Source organism: Oncorhynchus gorbuscha, linkage group LG02, assembly GCF_021184085.1.
Source record: "Oncorhynchus gorbuscha isolate QuinsamMale2020 ecotype Even-year linkage group LG02, OgorEven_v1.0, whole genome shotgun sequence".
Classification (NCBI taxonomy): domain Eukaryota; kingdom Metazoa; phylum Chordata; class Actinopteri; order Salmoniformes; family Salmonidae; genus Oncorhynchus; species Oncorhynchus gorbuscha.
In genome coordinates, this window is record NC_060174.1 from 72,534,037 (window position 1) to 72,555,181 (window position 21,145).

Consider the following 21,145-nt stretch of genomic DNA (forward strand, 5'->3'; position numbering starts at 1 on the left):
CTCTGCTGAAATAAATGCTTGTATATAGCAATATATTCCACTCATCTGAATTTCATTGATAAATCAATTAGACAGAAAGGCGATACTATATCAGTTGTCAAGTCATGTAGAGAAGGCAATCTTGTATAATGTTGCATGGGGCAGAAATGGCATTCAACACCATTCTACACCAACATACATCTTTAAAATCACTTATTTAAGTTTTTACAATCATAATAGGCTAGTTCATATATATAAAATTGAGCTTTCACATCAATACATGCGTTCATAATTACATTACATGGTTTACAGATTTAATAGTGTCCATGGAAGTTTCTGTAGGCCAGCTTCTTTTTAGTTTACATTTACATCATTTAGCAGATGCTCTTATCCAGAGCAACTTACAGGAGCAATTAGGGTTAAGTTCCTTGCTCAACGGGACATCGACAGATGTCGGCTCAGGGATTCAAACCAGCAACTTTACGGTTACTGGCCCAACGCTCTTGACCGCTAGGCTACCTGCCGCCCTAGTTCTGTTATGATTTGTTTAAAAATAGAGTTTGAGGGGACAAAAATTAGTTTTATAGTCAATGCATCTTGTCTTCCAAATCTTATTGTTCACAATGCATATTATTGTCCACCATCATTCTTTAGTATTGTCCTCTATATGAGTATCGAAGACACCTACATCAAAATCAAAACTTCATCAGATCCCATATTTCTTTAGTTCTGTAGCAGTTGCATAAAAAGTGTTCTAAACTCTCTTCATCAAGACAATTAGGCATAAGACAAAATGTACTTTTAGCAAAACAGCTCCACTTTACTACAGCACGCACTGGTAGACGTCGTACAGAAATCAACCATGCAGTATCTCTGTCAATTGTGTACTGAGTAGATTTTGAATGCACTCTTCACTTTCTGCGGGGATCAGGGTTTCGGTATGCAGCTTCACCATCATACATTTAATCAGATATCACTTTTAAAATAGTTTTGTTCGAGTCACTGTTCCAGAATCCTTAAGAGTCTATTGACGCACCCGTGTCACGGGACTTGTCTGAAGGTAAACGGTACCAGTTTTTACAAATGTATGGACGTACTGTGCCTTTGGAAAGTATTCAGACCCCTTGACTTTTTCAAAATGTTGTTACATTACAGTCTATTCTACAAAAAAAGTGTTTATCCTCATTAATCTACACACAATACTCCATAATGACAAAGCGAAAACAGGTTTTTAGAAATGTTTGCACATTTATATAAAAAACAAAACAGAAATACCTTATTTATATACAGTGAGAAGAAAAATAATGTGAACCCTTTGGAATGACCCGAATTTCTCCATAAATTGGTCATCAAATTTGATCTGAAGTTCATTTATTTTTAATTGAACCTTTATTTAACTAGGCAAGCCAGTTAAGAACAAATTCTTATTTACAAACCCGGACGATGCTGGGCCAATTGTGTGCCGCCCTATGGGACTCCCAATCACGACTGGATGTGATGCAGCCTGGATTCAGCACTGTTGCTACTCTCCCTAGGAGTGGCCGTTCTGCAAAGATGACTTCAAGAGCACAGCGCAGAATGCTCAAAGAGGTTAAGAAGAATCCTAGAGTGTTAGCTAAAGACTTACAGAAATCTCTGGAACATGCTAACATCTCTGTTGACGAGTCTACGATATGTAAAACACTAAACAAGAATGGTGTTCATGGGAGGACACCACGGAAAAGCCACTGCTGTCCCCAAAAAATATTGTTGCACGTCTGAAGTTTGCAGAAGTGCACCTGGATGTTCCACAGCGCTACTGGCAAAACATTCTGTGGACAGACGATACTACAGTTCAGTTATTTGGAAGAAACACACAACACTATGCGTGGATAAAAAATGTCACAACACACCAAAATCAAAACCTTATCCCAACTGTAAAGTATGGTGGAGGGAGCGGCATGGTGTGGGGCTGCGTTGCTGCCTCAAGGCCTGGACAACTTGCTATCATCGACGGAAAAATGAATTCAATAAAGACACGAACACATAATTGTTTGTGTGTTGTTAGTTTAAGCAGACTGTGTGTCTATTGTTGTGACCTAGATGAAGATCAGATCAAATCTTATTTACGCAGAAATCCAGGTATTTCCAAAGGTATTCAGACCCTTTGCTATAAGACTTGAAATTGAGCTCAGGTGCATCCTGTTTTCATTGATCATCCTTGAAATGTTTTTACAACTTGAATAGAGTCCAACTATGGTAAATTCAATTGATTGGAAATTATTTGGATAGGCACACACCTGTCTATATGAGGTATCACAGTTGACAGTGCATGTCAGAACAAAAACCAAGCCATGAGGTCAAAGGAATTATCCGTAGAGCTCTGAGACAGGATTGGGTCTAGGAACAGACCTGGGGAAGAACACAGTGGCATAGGTTTGGAACAACCAAGACTCTTCCTAAAGCTGGCCACCTGGCCAAACTGAGAAATCGGGGGAGAAGGGCCTTGGTCAGGGAGTTGACCAAGAACCCGATGGTCACTCTGACAGAGCTCAAGAGTTCCTCTGTGGAGATGGGAGAACCTTCCAGAAGGACAACCATCTCTGCAGCACTCCACCAATCAGGCCTTGATAGAAGAATGGCCAGACAGAAGCAACTCCTCAGTAAAAGGCACATGACAGCCCGCTTGGAGTTTGCCAAAAGACACCTGAAGGATTCTCAGACCATGAGAAACAAGATTATCTGGTCTGATGAAACCAATAATAAACTCTTTGGCCTGAATGCCAAGCGTCGCATCTGGAGGAAACCTGGCACCATCGCTACGGTGAAGCATGGTGGAGTCAGCATCATGCTGTGGGTATGTTTTTTCAGGGGCAGGGACTGGGAGACTGGGACTGGGACTAGGAGGCTTTGGGACACGATTCTGAATATAGTTGAGTGGCCCAGCCAGAGCCTGGACTTAAACCAGATCAATCATCTCTGGAGAGATGTGAAAATAGCTGTGCAACAACGCTCCCCATCCAACCTTAGAGCTTGAGAGGATCTGCCGTGAAGAATGTGAGAAACACCTAAATACAGGTGTGCCAAGCTTGTATCGTCATACCCAAAAAGACTCAAGGCTGTAATCATTGACAGAGTAAAGGGTCTGAATAGTTATGTAAATGTAATATTTCCGCAAAAAAAATGAAGAAAAAAAAAAATCACTAAAACAGTTTTTATTTTGTCATTATGGGGTATTGTGTGTAGATTGAGGGGGAAAAATACATTTTCATCAATTTTACAATCAGGCTGTAACCTAACAAAATGTGGAAAAAGTCAAGGGGTCTGAATAATTTCCGAGGGCATTGTATATAGATCCCTAGTAATTTCATTTCATATTTAATTTCTATATGGATGGGAGGTTTAGAAAGCTCATCAGCCATCCAAACTCCTGTTTTTACCATAGCCAACTACTTAACAATACCCCTAGTAGGATAATGAGACTGTATTTCTCATCATGCTCACAACATGCCATTGGATTAAAATGATAAAAATTCTGGTTTGCAAACAAATAAATGTGCATGTCAAGTTATGGTAAAATGCTCTCACGGTATTTCACAAAAGATTTACGAAAAACCTAGATTTTGCATGAATGACTCAGGGGTGAAAGATGTGCACAACTCCAATGAATACACAATCAAATGTTCTGAACATAGGGAGCATTACAAGTTTTATCAGTTTAGAGTAGTGATTGGACGATTGATACCAGAGTTCCGACGCTCCGATGCAGTTTTCAAAGCACTACTGATTGGACACAATGTAACGATGCTTGTATCAAAGTAACAATACCATGTGATGATGACGTTTGAAGCTTCGACCGTCACACTACTGATTTATTACTCGTTTTGAAGCATATAGCAATGACAGATAGTTTCAAAGTAACATTACCACACGATCCATGGTGTCTGAAGCTTCGGTTGATCACATGCTTTTTCAAAATGGGTGTTGCAAAATGCGAGATCCCACTGATTTCACCGGGGTGCTTTCTTTGATACAAAGTTGCTTTCAAACACCAACCTCTGCTGGACACCTTATTTACCAATTTACTTCATGTTTTTCAGTTTATAGCACCTAAACGGTAGCTCAGCAGGTAGGGATGAAGATTTGGAATAAGACACCAGCGTAGGCACAAGATTGAATCTTGGCTATAGTTTAATATTTTTTTTTTACTGTGAACCCATCTTCCCACTGGTGTTCAAATAATTTGTTTTATTTAGTGTAGCCTATGATCATCTTTTGTCTTCAGCATCCTAAATAATACCACGGATGCACAGTTTTAGAAAACATAGCGAACCTGGAGGCAAAAGGGTAAGTAGAATGTGGGATGCAAACCCCATATTCTAACTAAATTTAGTTTACCAACACTCACACCTATCCATTGCACCACAAAGTTCTGATCGATGCAATGGGAAAACAAGTCTAAATAAACATTTTGAAAAACGATAATTTATTCCTGTTCAGCAGATAATGATGTATGATGATGTATTAACACAATAATGTGTTAAAAGACCAGTGTAATAAAATGTAAAAATGGCACCACAATTTGGTGAAAGCCCCAAAAGGGTTTAGAAAGCCTTGGTTTCCCATCACTAGATTAGAGTTTTTAAAAGGTCCAATGCAGACATTTTTATCTCAATATCAAATGATTTCCGGGTAACAATTAAGTGCCTTACTGTGATTAATTTCAATTAAAATGGTAGAAAATAATTTACAAAATCTGGGAGTGGTCTAAGTGGGGAGGGAAAAACTGAAATCTAGCTGTTATTGGCAAAGAGATTTGAAACACTCTTTCTTCTTTCTGTTGGTCTATTAACTAATTTACCACCTGGTGATGACACCAGGCAGGAAAACAATTCCATCCCACCAAAACAGGCTGAAATTTCAGCCGGTCTTTTCAAACAGCTCTTACACTAAAAGGGCATTATCACAACCTCATAGTGTGGAAATATCCTGTACATATAACACAGGAATATTGCGTTATTGACTGCACTGGGCCTTCAAGAGTTTTTAAAATACGCCACTTACATCTAAAAAAATGCATCAAAGTAAGCACCGAAGGAACACAAGCAGTTAAGTAATTTGAAGACTAACAGCTAGGTAGCTGCCATAGTTGTTAATAGGAGTTGATGGTCAAGATGCTTCAAAACATCACAGCACATGCTTTCCCATAATCAAGCTCTCAGAATGCAAATCTATTCACTCTATGAGAGAAGCTTAAGCAATTTTCACCATGATGTGGTATGTCCTACTGTGCAGAGATACTCAACTTTTAATTGAAACCAATAGAGATGTTTCTCAGGCCAGGGACAACAGAGCTAGGAGGGGTGAGTAAGTAATGTGTGTGTGTGATTCAGTACCTGAGCATGCCCTTGTGTTCCTCATGCCACACCTGGATTCTCTCCTCCCACTGCTCCTTGTTGAGCTTGTGCTGGTCCAGGACCCTAAAAACACAAAGACAAAATTATATGACACCATATAAACATGAGAGTACGAAGGTGCAATCAAAAGGTGTTATGTAGACTCCAAAGATGGTGGAGGCCTCACCTCTGAGGCAGCAGTTTTTCACTGGACAGGTATCCTGGCAAGTGAATCTCCTTGTTGTAATCGGCGTACTTGGCCTGCACGGCGTAGGAGGCCAGCAGCACAGCCGTCTCCGGGGGGCAGTAGATGTCATCGTTGAGGATCCCTTCCTTTACCTGCAGGAAGAACAGCCTCTGGGTGGCCTCCTGGATCAGCTCCTCTGACACATCCTCAGGGAAGAACTTGGCCCGGAACTTGAACAGCAGTGGGCTCTCCTTCCTTACATCCTGGGCTGTCACCTAGTGTCAGGGGTCATAAAGATGAGTGGAGGCGCCAGGAGAAGTTTCTCTTTTACTTAAGGTGGCATGGAAGCCTTGTTCACTATATCCTTGTTTAAATGGAGGCGCTCACCTTCTTATTGAGCTTGAGCCAGGTCGAGAAACCTTTTGTATCCTGGTACTGCAGACCAAAGAACCACACCTCCCGCAGTCCGATTGTCTTCACAACCTTAGGGCAGACAATATTTTTTTAAATGTAACCCAACTCTTAACAGGGGTTAACTGTGTTAAATTGTTTGTAAAAAACAGTGTTACATGACATTCTTGTTTCAGGTCAGGTAATGGTGCATGATGGTTGAGTCATTCATTTAAAAGAATCTGAAGATTTAATCCTCTCAAGTCTTTCTATACAGTTATATGAAATTATACTGAGGAAATGAATACAGAAACATCTTAGCTTAGTCCTTAGACATTCAACTTATCTTTAAAATGAATACCGTTTTTTTTCAGATAAAATAACCCAGAATCAAATACCCATTTCAAAGCTAAACCTATTGACAATGCTAAAATAGTAAGCTAACTACTTTAATTTTTAAACACACTCATTCACAAAATTGGATATAAATGAATAAATGCTGGCCTGAGGGATAATGCAGTTGCCAGCCATTTCCTAAGAGTAATTGCTTGGACCTACGTGGTGAACAGCAGTTTAAGCTCAACATAACTCCTCATGTTCTACCCTAGACATTGGTCATCTTTTTTTGTTATATTAGTAGATAATCTCTCTCTCACACAAACACAAACAAAACAGGAGATTTGAATCCATTAGGCTAACTAGTGAAAGGCATCCATTGTATGTACTATCAAAACTAGATTGAAATAAGAATTGAGTCACACGTTAAACTTTGTGCTACAGCATTTCTGCCCCTTACAGCTCGCTGACTGATAGACCGAGTAAAAATACAGTGGAAACTCTTATCTAATGGCTGTGGAGGGAGTCATCTAGTCCTCTGCCCAGATTGTCCACTACACCAACTGCCACTTGCAGGGAGGGGTCTGTGGGCCGTCCTGACACAGATATGCCAGGACAGCAAAGTCCACACTTCATTTAAAAATCTATAATAATAAATATAATAGAAACAAAAACATCTATGTGATTATAATCATGAAGTGAAATAGGGATGACACAACAGCCATAATAACATTGGTGATGGATGCCTTGGGAGTGATTCAAGAGTCTGGCCTTTCTGCTAAAACAATACAGACATTATCTGAGGCCAGGCTGGCCTGCCATACAGCCATGACATATTTCTGTCTGAGAGAGCCACTGTAAAACTAGTGGGACCAAAACCTCTCCTCTCCTCACACAAACAGGCATGGCAGAAAAGTTTGAGACGGTTAGGGACTGATAACCACTCATGCATTAAATTCCTTGGAGAAAGGAAAGGGAAAGGGGGATACCTAGTCAGTTGTACAACTGAATGCCTTCAAGAAACATCTGCTGTGTTTACATTTGCTGTGTCAACAGCCTGGTAGGGGTGTTTCCCATTAAGAAGACAATGTTTATACACACCACCACTGCCTGCACATCACACCATCACTAAACCTCAGTCAAGGCAGTTTAGAATCATGATGTACAATATATATACTAAAGTATATGGACACCACTTCAAATTATTGGATTTGGCAATTTCAGCCACATCCGTTGCTGGAAGGTTTATAAAATTGAGCACAAAGCCATGCAATCTCCATAGACAACCATTGGCAGAAGAATGGCCTTACTGAAAAGCTTGGTGACTTTCAACGTGGCACCGTCATAGGATGCCACCTTTCCAACAGGTCACCAAGCAAAGTGAGAAGAATAAGAGCACCACACTGAAGCTGCCCAGCAATATATGTTGGGGTGGTGTTGTCATCATGTTTGACATTCTCCTGGAGGGGAAGGAGTCTCTCCAAGAAATGGCCGATATAGACAGCCCCATCAAGAGGATCTTCCTGGATTATGTATTTTGGGATAGAGTGGTAAGCAGCCTGAAACTCCTGAAACATATAGCAGTAGCCATTGCATGGATTGAGGGAGACAATGCCATCCTGTCTGATGTTCAGAATCTGCTTGCAGATGTAAGAGAAGAAATCCGTAGTGCCCTGCCCACTGTTGCTCCAAGCAGAGGAAACTGCAGTTCTGAAATACATCGAAAAGCGTGAAGACTTCTGCCTGAAGCCCATACACGCCACAGCGTACATGTTGGACCCCAAGTATGCTGGCAAGAGCATCCTGTCTGGTGCAGAAATCAACAAAGCCTATGGTGTCATCACTACGGTGTCTCGCCACCTTGACCTGGATGTCTGGAGAAGTACACTTCCAAGCAATGGCTTTGTGATGAAGATGCTTTTTTCCATCAACGTAACATTGCAAAAATCAGAAACTTTCTGTCCAAAAATGATGCAGAAAAATTAATCCATGCTTTTGTCACTTCTAGGTTAGACTACTGCAATGCTCTATTTTCCGGCTACCCGGATAAAGCACTAAATAAACTTCAGTTAGTGCTAAATACGGCTGCTAGAATCCTGACTAGAACCAAAAAATTTGATCATATTACTCCAGTGCTAGCCTCTCTACACTGGCTTCCTGTCAAAGCAAGGGCTGATTTCAAGGTTTTACTGCTAACCTACAAAGCATTACATGGGCTTGCTCCTACCTACCTCTCTGATTTGGTCCTGCCGTACATACCTACACGTACGCTACGGTCACAAGACGCAGGCCTCCTAATTGTCCCTAGAATTTCTAAGCAAACAGCTGGAGGCAGGGCTTTCTCCTATAGAGCTCCATTTTTATGGAACGGTCTGCCTACCCATGTCAGAGACGCAAACTCGGTCTCAACCTTTAAGTCTTTACTGAAGACTCATCTCTTCAGTGGGTCATATGATTGAGTGTAGTCTGGCCCAGGAGTGGGAAGGTGAACGGAAAGGCTCTGGAGCAACGAACCGCCCTTGCTGTCTCTGCCTGGCCGGTTCCCCTCTTTCCACTGGGATTCTCTGCCTCTAACCCTGTTACGGGGCTGAGTCACTGGCTTGCTGGGGCTCTCTCGTGCCGTCCCTGGGGGGGGGTGCGTCACCTGGGTGGGTTGATTCACTGTTGTGGTCGGCCTGTCTGGGTTCCCCCTTTGGGTTGTACCGTGTCGGAGATCTTTGTGGGCTATACTCGGCCTTGTCTCAGGATGGTAAGTTGGTGGTTGAAGATTTCCCTCTAGTGGTGTGGGGGCTGTGCTTTGGCAAAGTGGGTGGGGTTATATCCTTCCTGTTTGGCCCTGTCCGGGGTGTCCTCGGATGGGGCAACAGTGTCTCCTGACCCCTCCTGTCTCAGCCTCCAGTATTTATGCTGCAGTAGTTTATGTGTCGGGGCTAGGGTCAGTTTGTTTATCTGGAGTACTTCTCCTGTCCTATTCGGTGTCCTGTGTGAATCTAAGTGTGCGTTCTCTAATTCTCTCCTTCTCTCTTTCTTTCTCTCTCTCGGAGGACCTGAGCCCTAGGACCATGCCCCAGGACTACCTGACATGATGACTCCTTGCTGTCCCCAGTCCACCTGGCCATGCTGCTGCTCCAGTTTCAACTGGCCTGGGCCCTAGGACCATGTCCCAGGACTACCTGACATGAGGACTCCTTGCTGTCCCCAGTCCACCTGGCCATGCTCCTGCTCCAGTTTCAACTGTTCTGCCTTACTATTATTCAACCATGCTGGTCATTTATGAACATTTGAACATCTTGGCCACGTTCTGTTATAATCTCCACCCGGCACAGCCAGAAGAGGACTGGCCACCCCACATATGCTCTCTCTAATTCTCTCTTTCTTTCTCTCTCTCGGAGGACCTGAGCCCTAGGACCGTGCCCCAGGACTACCTGACATGATGGCTCCTTGCTGTCCCCAGTCCACCTGACTGTGCTGCTGCTCCAGTTTCAACTGTTCTGCCTTATTATTATTTGACCATGCTGGTCATTTATGAACATTTGAACATCTTGGTCATGTTCTGTTATAATCTCTACCCGGCACAGCCAGAAGAGGACTGGCCACCCCACATAGCCCGGTTCCTCTCTAGGTTTCTTCCTAGGTTTTGGCCTTTCTAGGGAGTTTTTCCTAGCCACCGTGCTTTTACACCTGCATTGTTTGCTGTGTGGGGTTTTAGGCTGGCTTTCTGTACAGCACTTTGAGATATCAGCTGATGTACGAAGGGCTATATAAATAAATTTGATTTGATTTTGATTTGATGATATGGCAGTCGTGCCAACATATCTCATCTGCCACCTGGTGGAGGCGTTTTTGTGGATCTGAGGCTCTTTCCCCTGTTGCCTCCATTCATCCTCCAAATCCCACCAACATCAGCTGCCTCAGAGCGCAACTGGTCCTTGTTTGGGAACAAAGCAGACAACAGGCTGACCAATACAAGGGCTGAAAAATTGAGGGCCATCCAGGCAAATTTGAGGCTTTTTGAGCCTGACAACGAGCCATCCTTAGCAAGGTTGGAAAGTGACATTGAACATGGGGCCTCAGAGTCTGGTGTTCAAGAGCTGGACATTGAAGAGGTCCACCTCTTGGGAGAAGACATGAGAGGAAGACAACTAAAGCTTTAGTTTCTAGACTATCATTTAACAGATTTTTTACAACGTTTTTGGGAGATACAATGGATCATTGGGGATCATTCAATATTCTCTTTCTTTTGTTGTTCAGTGAAATCATCCCACGTGAAGAGTCAACTCACTTTCAAGTTGAATTCTTTAGTTTTTTTTTATTTCTATTGGAAGGATTTCATAATTTGCCATTATGTCTACTTATGATAAGGTAAAAGGTTTATGTTTCTGTCTCCATATGATATGGTAAATATATCCAATGCAAAAAACATCTAAATTTAAATAGTATTGATATTCATTTGCATATATTCCCATATATTCCCGTTACTTCCCATATATTCCCATTAATTCCCACGGAAAGTTCCCACCTCTGAATATTCCCCAAAATGTGCAACCCTAGGCGTGACACTAATTCTCGTGGCTGAATGGAAGCAAGTCCCTGCAGCAATGTTCCAACATCTAGTGGAAAGCCTTCCCAAAAGAGTGGAGGCTGTTACAGCTGCAAAGGGTGTACTGTAATGTAAAATAAGAATTTGTTCTTAACTGACTTGCCAAGTTAAAGGTTAAATAAAAAATACAAATAAATAAAATAGGGGACCATATTAATGCCCATGATTTTGGAATGAGATGTTGGACGAGCAGGTGTCCACATACTTCTGGTCATGCAGTGTATTTCTAATGGTGTAATTTCAATGAGCGAGCACATGTTCACCAGGGGAAATTACTCCGCCCACTTGGAAAGCAAGTGCAAATGAAAAGTTAACAGGACAAAGCGTGCCTTTATTGTCTTGGAAATGGAGGTCCTTTGTGCTGCCAGTGGATTCTATGACTAACATTCTGTCTGCAGCTGAAGAGAGACAAGAGCCTACGCCATAGAGCACAGCTTGACTCAGTAAAAGGAACAGTGAGAGATCCTCTTAAAATAGACCCTCCACTCCAGTCCCACAACTGGGCTTCCATTCCCCTGCTTGCAATTTACACTGATTGGCAATGAATGAAAGCACAGCAAGAACATGTAATTTGCCTTGTTTCAGTAGAGCAAGCTATTTTCTTACCTGGTCAAAGAGTTGCTTTCCCGTTGTGTTGGCCTGGATGGCAAACTCCAACTCTGCATCCATTGTGGTAACTCGCACACTAATCTGTTGAGGAAACCAAAATAATTGAGTTAGTACGCTATGACTGACAACCAATTAATTCCGTCAAAATAAATGTTTTTTATTTATTATTTTTTTTACATGTGATGGTATAACTGATTTACAACAAATTTGCTTATAAATGTGATGCCTCCGATTGAGAATTTGAGATTGATGAGAATCAATCTACATTATAGAGACTGTTATAGAGTTCCTTACAGTAATTTATGCAAATACAAAAGTAATTTTTTGATTGATCAATGGGGAATGGGCCTTATAGGCATTAGCATGAACCATCATCTGCCTATGACCCCAGGCATTAGGCTTTTCACAGCAGGTCAGGAGTGGACCTACATGACAATACAGGGCCAGGAAAATAAGCACACTAACTTCACAAAAACTATTTTTGATTAAACATTTTGACAGAGTAACTTATAACATCTCTTGAAGATTTACAGTTATAGCAGGGTGGATACACATCGTTTCAGAATAAATGGTGTCCAAAATATCACAGTGGAACAGATTAATGAGCAGGCAGCTAATGCATCATAGTACATCAGTTAGGTTCCAAATACTACTTTGACGGCGGTAACCAAAAGCCATAATACAACCATAATACATAATACAGATATCCCTCTAGTGGTGTGGGGGCTGTGCTTTGGCAAAGTGGGTGGGGTTATATCCTGCCTGTTTTGCCCTGTCCGGGTGTATCGTCGGATGGGGCCACAGTGGCCCTGTTGGTCATCTATGAACATTTGAACATTTTGGCCATGTTCTGTTATAATCTCCACCCGGCACAGCCAGAAGAGGACTGGCCACCCCTCATAGCCTGGTTCCTCTCTAGGTTTCTTCCTAGGTTCTGGCCTTTCTAGGGAATTTTTTCTAGCCACCGTGCTTCTACACCTGCATTGCTTGCTGTTTGGGGTTTTAGGCTGGGTTTCTGTACAGCACTTTGAGATATCAGCTGATGTAAGAAGGGCTTTATAAATTGATTTGATTTGATACAACGATTTAGGCTGATATTCAACCACAACTTTTATCAAAGCCGTGTGAAACATTTTTGTCTTTAATTTGAGATACTTTTTGCATGTTCATACTATTCCATTAAATACTATTTGCATGTTAATTTACACTCCCTTACTCACTAGAGAGGCAATAACTAGACAATAACAATGTTTCAAAGGCATGGGAGAGAGGCGATTGCACTTGGGGACTAAAATTATTGATCAGCCTCAAACCCCCCCAAAATGTTATAATAATAATGTCAGGAAACCTACTGAGGGTGGTATTATCAGCATATATTAGAAAAAAAGAGGCACACTGACTCCACAGAAACCAAAGGGAAAATATGTCAGTCTTCTCTTAATGATGCATTAAAACTTGTCCACTAACAGAAATTTGATAACAGAACACTGAACATAATTTATTGGGAGAAGATTTTACACAGAAGATAAAACAATCTCTATATAGCTTCTATACTGGCACTGTGTCAAATGAAAGTTTAGCCACTGAGTATACCTCTCTGAATGAGTAGCTGCAGCAGAAAAACGTTCTTGGTTTTAGCGTACTAAGGGGACATGTTTTCCCCCAGCTCTCTTTCTCTACTAAGCTGCTCCACTACAGGAAGTAACCACATCCTCTGGTAGCTGTGCCTCGCAAGGCGAGGGAGAGCCACCCAACATGCAGCTCACTGAGACTGCATCCTGTAATTCATCACATTTCTGCTTGCCTGCCTGCCTCTCAGAGATCACTTGTGCTCAGTGATCACACCAGCACAATTTCTCTTTTAGATTTTTTAACACCCACACACACGTACATGCATGCAAAGAGGATAACTCTCTAGCTCACGGTTCTGCCCTCTTTCGACATTTACTGTAGGCTAATATGTGATTATGATATAACGTTGCTCTAATACCTGTGCAGTAACACAGTAATAATATGACATTTTTTGTAACAGCAAGCTCTACCATTTTTGTAATTACACAAGTGTTATAAGGAATAGTAGCCTATTTAAAGACTTGGTTTTTACCTCTCGAATGTTGAAACACATGATGAAAGACTATCTACAGATTCATATAAATGAGCAAAGTAACTGCTCATGTACAGAAAAACACTTGCATATACTAGCTTTGGGTTATTCAACACATATACTAGTATTGGGTTATCTTAATCATGATACCAAAACTGGAATTTTAAAAATGAACAAATTGATTGAAGAATGATTCATATAAAAGCAGGTATACAAAACCTGATGAGTTAGCCATCAAAGATACCTCAGTCCAGACAATTACAAATTAATTAATTACATTGGTTAAACACTTGTGTTGGTTAATAAATGATTCCATTTGTGTTATTTCATAGTTTTGATGTCTTCAATATTATTATATTGTAGAAAATAGTATGAATGAAGAAAAACCCTTGAATGAGTAGGTGTGTCCAAACTTTTGACTGGTACTGTAAGTATTTAGACCCTTTACTCAGTACTTTGTAGCACCTTTGACAGCGATTACAGCCTCGAGTCTTCTTGGGTATGACACTACAAACTTGGCACACATATATTTTTGGAGTTCCTCCCATTATTCTCTGCAGATCCTCTCAAGCTCTGTCAGGTTGGATGGGGAGTGTCGCAGCACAGCTATTTTCAGGTCTCTCCAGAGATTTTCGATCGGGTTCAAGTCCAGGCTTTGGATGGGCCACTCAAGTACATTCAGAGACTTGTCCCGAAGCCACTCCTGTCTTGCCACTCCTGTTGTCTTGGATGTGTGTTTAGGGTCATTGTCCTGTTGGAAGGTGAACCTTTGCCACAGTCGGAGGTCCTGAGCGCTCTGGAACAAGTTTTCATCAAGGATCTCTCTGTACTTTGCCCCGTTGATCTTCCCTTGATTCTGACTAGTCTCCCAGTCACTGCCACTGAAAAACATCCCCACAGCATGATGCTGCCACCACCATGCTTCACCGTAGGGATGGTGCCAGGTTCTCTCTAGATGTGACGCTTGGCATTCAGGCCAAAGAGTTCATTCTTGGTTTCATCAGACCAGAGAATATTGTTTCTCATGGTCTGAGAATCCTTTAGGTGCCTTTTGGCAAACTCAATTGAATTTACCACAGGTGGACTCCAATCAAGTTGTAGAAACATCTCAATGATGATCAATGGAAACAGGATGCACCGGATCTCAAATTCGAGTCTCATAGCATAAGACATTTTTTTATTTGTAATACATTATCAAAAATGTCTAAAAACCTGTTTTTGCTTTGACATTATGGGGTACTGTGTGTAAATGTACGATGAGTTTTTGGAATCCACTTTGGAATAAGGCTGTAACGTAACAAAAGGTGGAAAAAGTAAATGGGTCTGAATACTTTCCGAATGCACTGTACATCATGGCACAACACTCACAGCAGACTTATAGCCAGTATGCCCATAAAAGGAATGCAAAAAAAGTGTGTAAGCTGCCTGTCTTATGTCTCTTTTATGGTATACAAGCTTTCTCCTGCTGTGTACCCTAAGCGTATTTCCTATGCTGTGAGAGTGATTAATACAGCTATATTGACAAGGCTTCATGTTCTCTTTCCTCTCAAAAATGTAAATGCACAATCAGCCAGCCTGTATTTCAGTGTGTGTGTGTGGGGGGGGGGGACAGTATGCCTGAGCTGAGCCACAACAACATGCCTTATTTTCCAGTTGTGTGGCTGATTAGGGCTGCGTTCTTTCCCCTCTGTGTCAGCAGGCCCCGATTTGCTGGTCAGGCCACTTGTCACCCTGCCACTTCCTGTCATCACCGGCGGGCCGGTGGGATAGAGCAGGGAGCTGGAGAGGGTAAAGCTTTGGCTGGAATGAGGCCTGGCGGCGTCACACAGACAAGAGGGCTGTATAGTAGAGCTGTGACTAGGCCAAGGTCTGTAGGAGCAGGAATTAACTAGGACCCAGACACATTCAGCCATCTACAAGTGAATAGTACAAACCCTTGACATGGTTGGTTTTCAAACAAATACAACTCTACTTCAACAGTGCATATTTGAATTCCTTGTTTTCTTAAAATGTATGATTTAACAATATCTGGGACACATTTCTCATAAAGGTTTCACCTAACTTTGTAGGGGGAGAGATGAATAAAACAACTGTATTTCTGACAAAGTCAGAGCCCAGTTTTCTATGGAGTGGTTAGCCTGATGATGTTTCATAATTTCCTCTATCCATGTCTTGGCAACATGAACATAACATTTGCCAGTGAAATTAATTTTTAAGTGCATTTGCAGAGCACTGGGAAATATTTCACCATGATTAAGATACAAGGCTATTCCATGAGTGATAATTTATATTTGTAAACAAGTTAGGACCTAAAACTATCTATTACCAAAGCCATTTCTTTTACGGTATAAACTATGAACTGAGTCACACCACAAATGTGAGTTGAATCTAACTTCAGTGATTCTTTGAACTGTGTTAATTGCCCAACAACATCCAGTAAAACATTGATGAAAGTAGATTGCATTTAAGGCCTACATTGTGTCTCTGTCACTATGTTAAAAATGGATTTTGTATTAATGATATGATGAATCACCTAAATCATACACTATACTGTCTATTTTCCCAGCCAACTAGACAGACTGCTTAACATGACATAGCCTACTGATTAGACATCATTTCATTGTGTAGTTCAGGCCAACAGGTTCTTGGCTGCCAGTCATTGTTAAGAAGTGACTTTTCTGGGTAAAAATAGTTCATCTCTCACATGAAAAAGGAACTAAGAATGTGCAGTTCTGCCCGGTAAGGGTGGGTCTCGCATGGCCAGAGTTCAGAAAACTTCTCACACACTATTATTAGAACAGCAGCAAAACATCACTCATCGTAACAGGACCAAGGATACATGTTAATGTTTCCTTTTTGCCCTTCGGAACATTCAATGCCTTTTCTGTCTTGTAAAGGGAGTTTGATCATACTGAGCAGAAAACAAAGCTATAACAAACCTTAGCTATAGACTGTATTTCAGTAAAGTATGCACACTTTATGACAGCAAATTATTATAAACTGGGACACCAATCACCAGAAGAAAAAACTATATATATTTCCAACATTTCGGAATGCCTCCTCCTTTAACTGTCTCCTCGAGACATCTGTCTTTTTCAATTCGGCAAAGCCAAAAAGCCAAATATTTAATTGATATGATGATTGAAATACAAACAAATTAACTTCAAAGAAGATTTTAAAAATCCTAAATATGTGGAAATCAGGAACTGATGGATAATCCCTATACAATACTATGTGGTTAGATTCTTGGTAACATATACTTTTATCTGTTTGGGGGTGCATTTTAACCATTCACAAAGTAGCAGCTAACTCTAATTCCACGAAATTCTGAGATTTAGGTTAGCCTCAAACTATTACCTCTCTTCTCCATAGAGCAAACATGTTCTAAACTACCACTAAAGTCAATTTTACAGAATCAATACATGTTCCATTATGTAGATATTTTTCAGGTTGAATGTGTGAGTCTATTAGATTCAAGTTAGTTAAACTCACTGTACTATGACTTATCCTTTTTTCAAAACAGGTTCATGAATCACAGATAATGCCATCTCCTGTGTATTCAAACAACTTAAAAGCAACTACTCCAGCACATATTGATAAGGTCATTATCAGAATCATTATTGTTCACTTACTAAGAAATACTGGAGTGCTTTATGCTAACCGAGGGTGAGATCCTATGTAAAACATGAGGTTTGTTAGAAACAAAACTATATCTAAATCAACAAAAAAACACAAAACAAACAACAAAAGACAACTCACTGGTTGGATTTCTGCAGCCAGGGAGAGACGTTTCAGACCTGCCACACAGTTACTCTCCATTTACGGGCTAAAGCCCCCAAAGGTTTGCATAATTTCTGCCTTTCACACTCTACCGCCTGTGGCTTAGTTTATTACAAATTGTTAATCTCAACTCTGCTATGTGCATTTACAGAGCTGCTTAATCCCTTTCTTACATAGCACTGGTCTTTCCACTTCATTTGTTTCTGTTGTTTGTTGTTTATGAAAAACTAACACTTTTCAGCTAACACAATTATACTCAAGTCAATATAGTAGTTCACTTCATGGACAGTAAGAAGTAGAAATGGCTGTTGATTAGAATATCATATTTCTGAAGGAAAGCAAACTCATAGAATACCAACACATTTCTTAGTGATGTGTAGAGTTATAGAGTCTAAAGGTACATCAAAAGGAAAGTTAACCAGAGTGCAAGTAACTTTTTATTGATGAAAGGGTCTTGTGAATGTAATAAGATGTTTTATTTGATGTAAAATAGCATATTATAACATATGTACTATAACATTATCTGGGTAATCTGTTAACAAGACAGGAATCAATTTGGTTTCTGACATGGGGTGACCTGTAGAAGTGCTTAAAAACATCAAGGGTCATTCCACATCAAAAAGCACAAGAAAGAGGATTGACACCAACCATTTCAGATTGTGCTGAAATCGTTTCTGTAGTTAGAGACAAATAAGATTAGCATTTTATTAAAATATAATTTGATCTCTGAGAAATTAAGATAATTGATTTGAACCTAGGGATGCACGGTATATCAGTGAACATATCGGAATCGGCCGGTATTAGCTAAAAATGCCAACATCGGTATCGGCTGATGTCTAGTTTAACACCCCGATGTGCAAAACAGATGTCATGACGTGCTTACCTATATAACTTAGGTACATGACGTAATGACGCCACGTAAAATGTTGAGCTATACGTGCAACACAGCATTCCTAAACTAGCCCACAATGTCTGCTCTGTGGATCAAGCAGTCATTTGAAAGAGTAACAAAATTTCAGCGAGACAACTCAAAGGAGAAACCCATTAAAGCCAAGATATTGCCCTTGACAATCAACCTTTCTCTGTCGTGGGCGATGTTGGCTTTTGCCGACTGGTCGAGCACCGGTACACACTACCAAGTGCGCTATTTTTCAGATGTTGCCCTACCAGAGATACACAGTAATGGCATCACTGCTATTAGCTTCACGACATACACACTACGGAATGCCGTTTGGGTCTTTGTGTGTCAAAAAAGATACTGTAGCACTGTCAAAGCTGTACAAAAAAAAGTCAATAAACAAGCAAATACAGGCCACGATGTGTTTACAATACCCTGTTGGTAATAAAGAATAGTTTGTTCAACCGCAACTAGCTTGGTACCTAGCTAACACCAATACAAACAGCCTGAAAACAATGACCAGTGGAACCTGCAGTCATTTTCATTATTTTTAGCAACTATTTAGGAATCCTTCCTTGAGTAAGTATTAGCTAGGTTCCCACTTTTTGTTAGCCTATTGAAATTGAACTTCAGTTCATGAAAATAAATAGCTAGTCAGCAACTTAAGTCTGTTTCCCAAAGCTAACGTTATAAGCAGCCAGTTAGCTTCATCTGGCTAGTGAGGCTCGACTGCACCAGGTTATGTGTTGTGAAGCTAGCCACAATTAGGATTAGGCACAACAGTGGAATTTGCGGTTTGCCTTCCAAGTAAAAGTGTCATTGACAGTAATGCAAATTAATACAAATAGTAGAATTATGCCATACTTTTATTTTGAAGTCCACTATTGTGTCTAATCCTTATTGTGGCTAGCTTCACAGATGGGTCCCGACCACCATTAATCAAATAAGAACTGTCTTATAAACTAGGGTTATTTTAGATGATTTCACCTAGCTAAATAGTTAGCTAGATAACTATAGCCACTGTAACAGATGTTGCATTATTTGACATGTCAAATTGTGTTATTTTACGTGTATCTTTTTTGACATGCAATGACCCAAATGGCATTCCATAGAAATCCTGGTTGAGAATGAAACAACTGAACAAATGAACAATGAAACAGCACAGCAAGTAAGTGAAAGAAATAGGTTTTGATTATGTTTTACTGGTAATGGGGACAAACGGAAATGCCAACAAAATAACTTTTTGGTCAGTGTGGTGGGTGTGTGTAAACTTGATTTAACTAGGCAAGTCAGTTAAGAAGAAATTCTTACTTACAATGACGGCCCGGACAACGCTGGGCCAATTGTGCGCCGCACTATGGGACTCCCAATCACGGCCGGATGTGATACAACCTGGATTCAAACCAGGGACTATAGTGACGCGTCTTGCACTGAGATGCAGTGCCTTAGGCTGCTGTGTCCATGTGTGTGTGTTAACTTAAATGTAAATGTAAATGTAACTATTTAACTGTACTAGAATGCTTAAAAGGCTGCTAAAATTGTAAATATCGGTTATCGGCATCATTTTTTTGTCAAGGAAAATATTGGATATCGGCCAAAATTTAAACATCAGTGCACCTCTATTTGCACTCAAATTGTCCTTTTAATTTATAGGATTCTTAAGTAATCTTAAATAAATATAGTACCTAACATCTGATTCTCAACTATGAATAAGACTTGAAGAAGCCAATAAAATTACCAAAAACCCACAAAACACATGCCAAACCCACCACAACAACCAGTATACAGTATCAGTTCGCTATGTCTAACAAATAGTATACAGCTGCGGCTTGAAGGATTGGTCTTCATCTTATGTAATGTATTCCCTGTGAATCTGGTGATGGTTTCATGGAGGAACTAAAATGTTTTCATGGAGAACTGGCTTGACTTGTGAGGATGACTACACAATTTATTTGTATAATTAGCAAAAGCTATTTGTTTTCTACCCAAAGTCGCAAAGAAAATGTTGTGTTCCATTTAATAAACACAAAAGAGCAGCAACATTGATAAAATGATGTAGCGGTAGCAGGAACAGCGGCACCTAGTGGGCAAAAAACTGGTACTTTCACACTACTGCGAATACAATGGCTAATCTCTCTTAACAGGAGAGAGAAAGAAATCAAACAGATTCAAAGGAAATACATCACATAGGATGAAGTAGCAATACTCCAAGCTGCAGCTCCATACTACTTGTCAGACATAGAGACCTACTATACTGTATACTGGTTGTTGGGATAGGAGTGGGTGTGGGTGGTCCACTGGTGGACATTTTATTGTTTTCCTCGTGTTACTCAATAGCAGGAAGAAGTTTGATCCAAATCGGATGTTGGGTACTATAATTCTTAAATATTATGGGAATCCTATAAATTAACCCAATGAATCCCACGGTTGTGCGGGTGTGATTTAAGACGTTTAACCACTTTTAAACATTGTGTGTTTGAGCTACAGACTTATTGGTTGTACAATTGGATTTGTCTTTTTCTTCTGTATCCATTGGGGGCTGAGATAGAGAGGTGTTTGTGAGACAAGGGCTGATCCCGAAGGGGCCCGGGGCGGGGTCTTTTTTTACAAAAATGTCTGTTGAGTCTGAGCTAAAAACTATTACGCTATCTATGAAAAGCTGAGACTCTCACGAACACGCACGTGTAACATGTTTGCTCTATGACGCACACAAGCTACACAATAATTATTACAAGGTAAGAGGTTCTTCTACATAGAACACCATAGGAAATCTCAGGACAGTGTCATATTACTGTAATAAGCTCACATAGTTGCTGTCAAACTCCACACAGTTGTCACTGACTAGTTGGATATTCATTTCCCACTGAGCAAACAAGTTCTGTACTTA

The 21,145-nt window shown here is 40.6% G+C and overlaps 1 protein-coding gene across 2 annotated transcripts in view; it reads right to left on the bottom strand.

Annotated features, from left to right (window-relative positions):
• The window catches only part of LOC124008895 (moesin-like), a 35,089-nt gene that overhangs the window by 11,312 nt on the left and 2,632 nt on the right, over nt 1-21,145 (bottom strand). The window contains exons 2-5 of one of the 2 annotated variants that reach the window (XM_046320494.1): nt 11,474-11,557; nt 5,929-6,024; nt 5,542-5,816; nt 5,355-5,438 (exon numbers count right to left, since the gene is read on the bottom strand). In XM_046320494.1, the coding sequence (XP_046176450.1) occupies nt 5,355-5,438; nt 5,542-5,816; nt 5,929-6,024; nt 11,474-11,557 (539 nt within the window). Of the gene's footprint in view, nt 1-5,354; nt 5,439-5,541; nt 5,817-5,928; nt 6,025-11,473; nt 11,558-21,145 lie in introns of those variants that run through there. The other variant, XM_046320499.1, reaches the window with a different exon arrangement.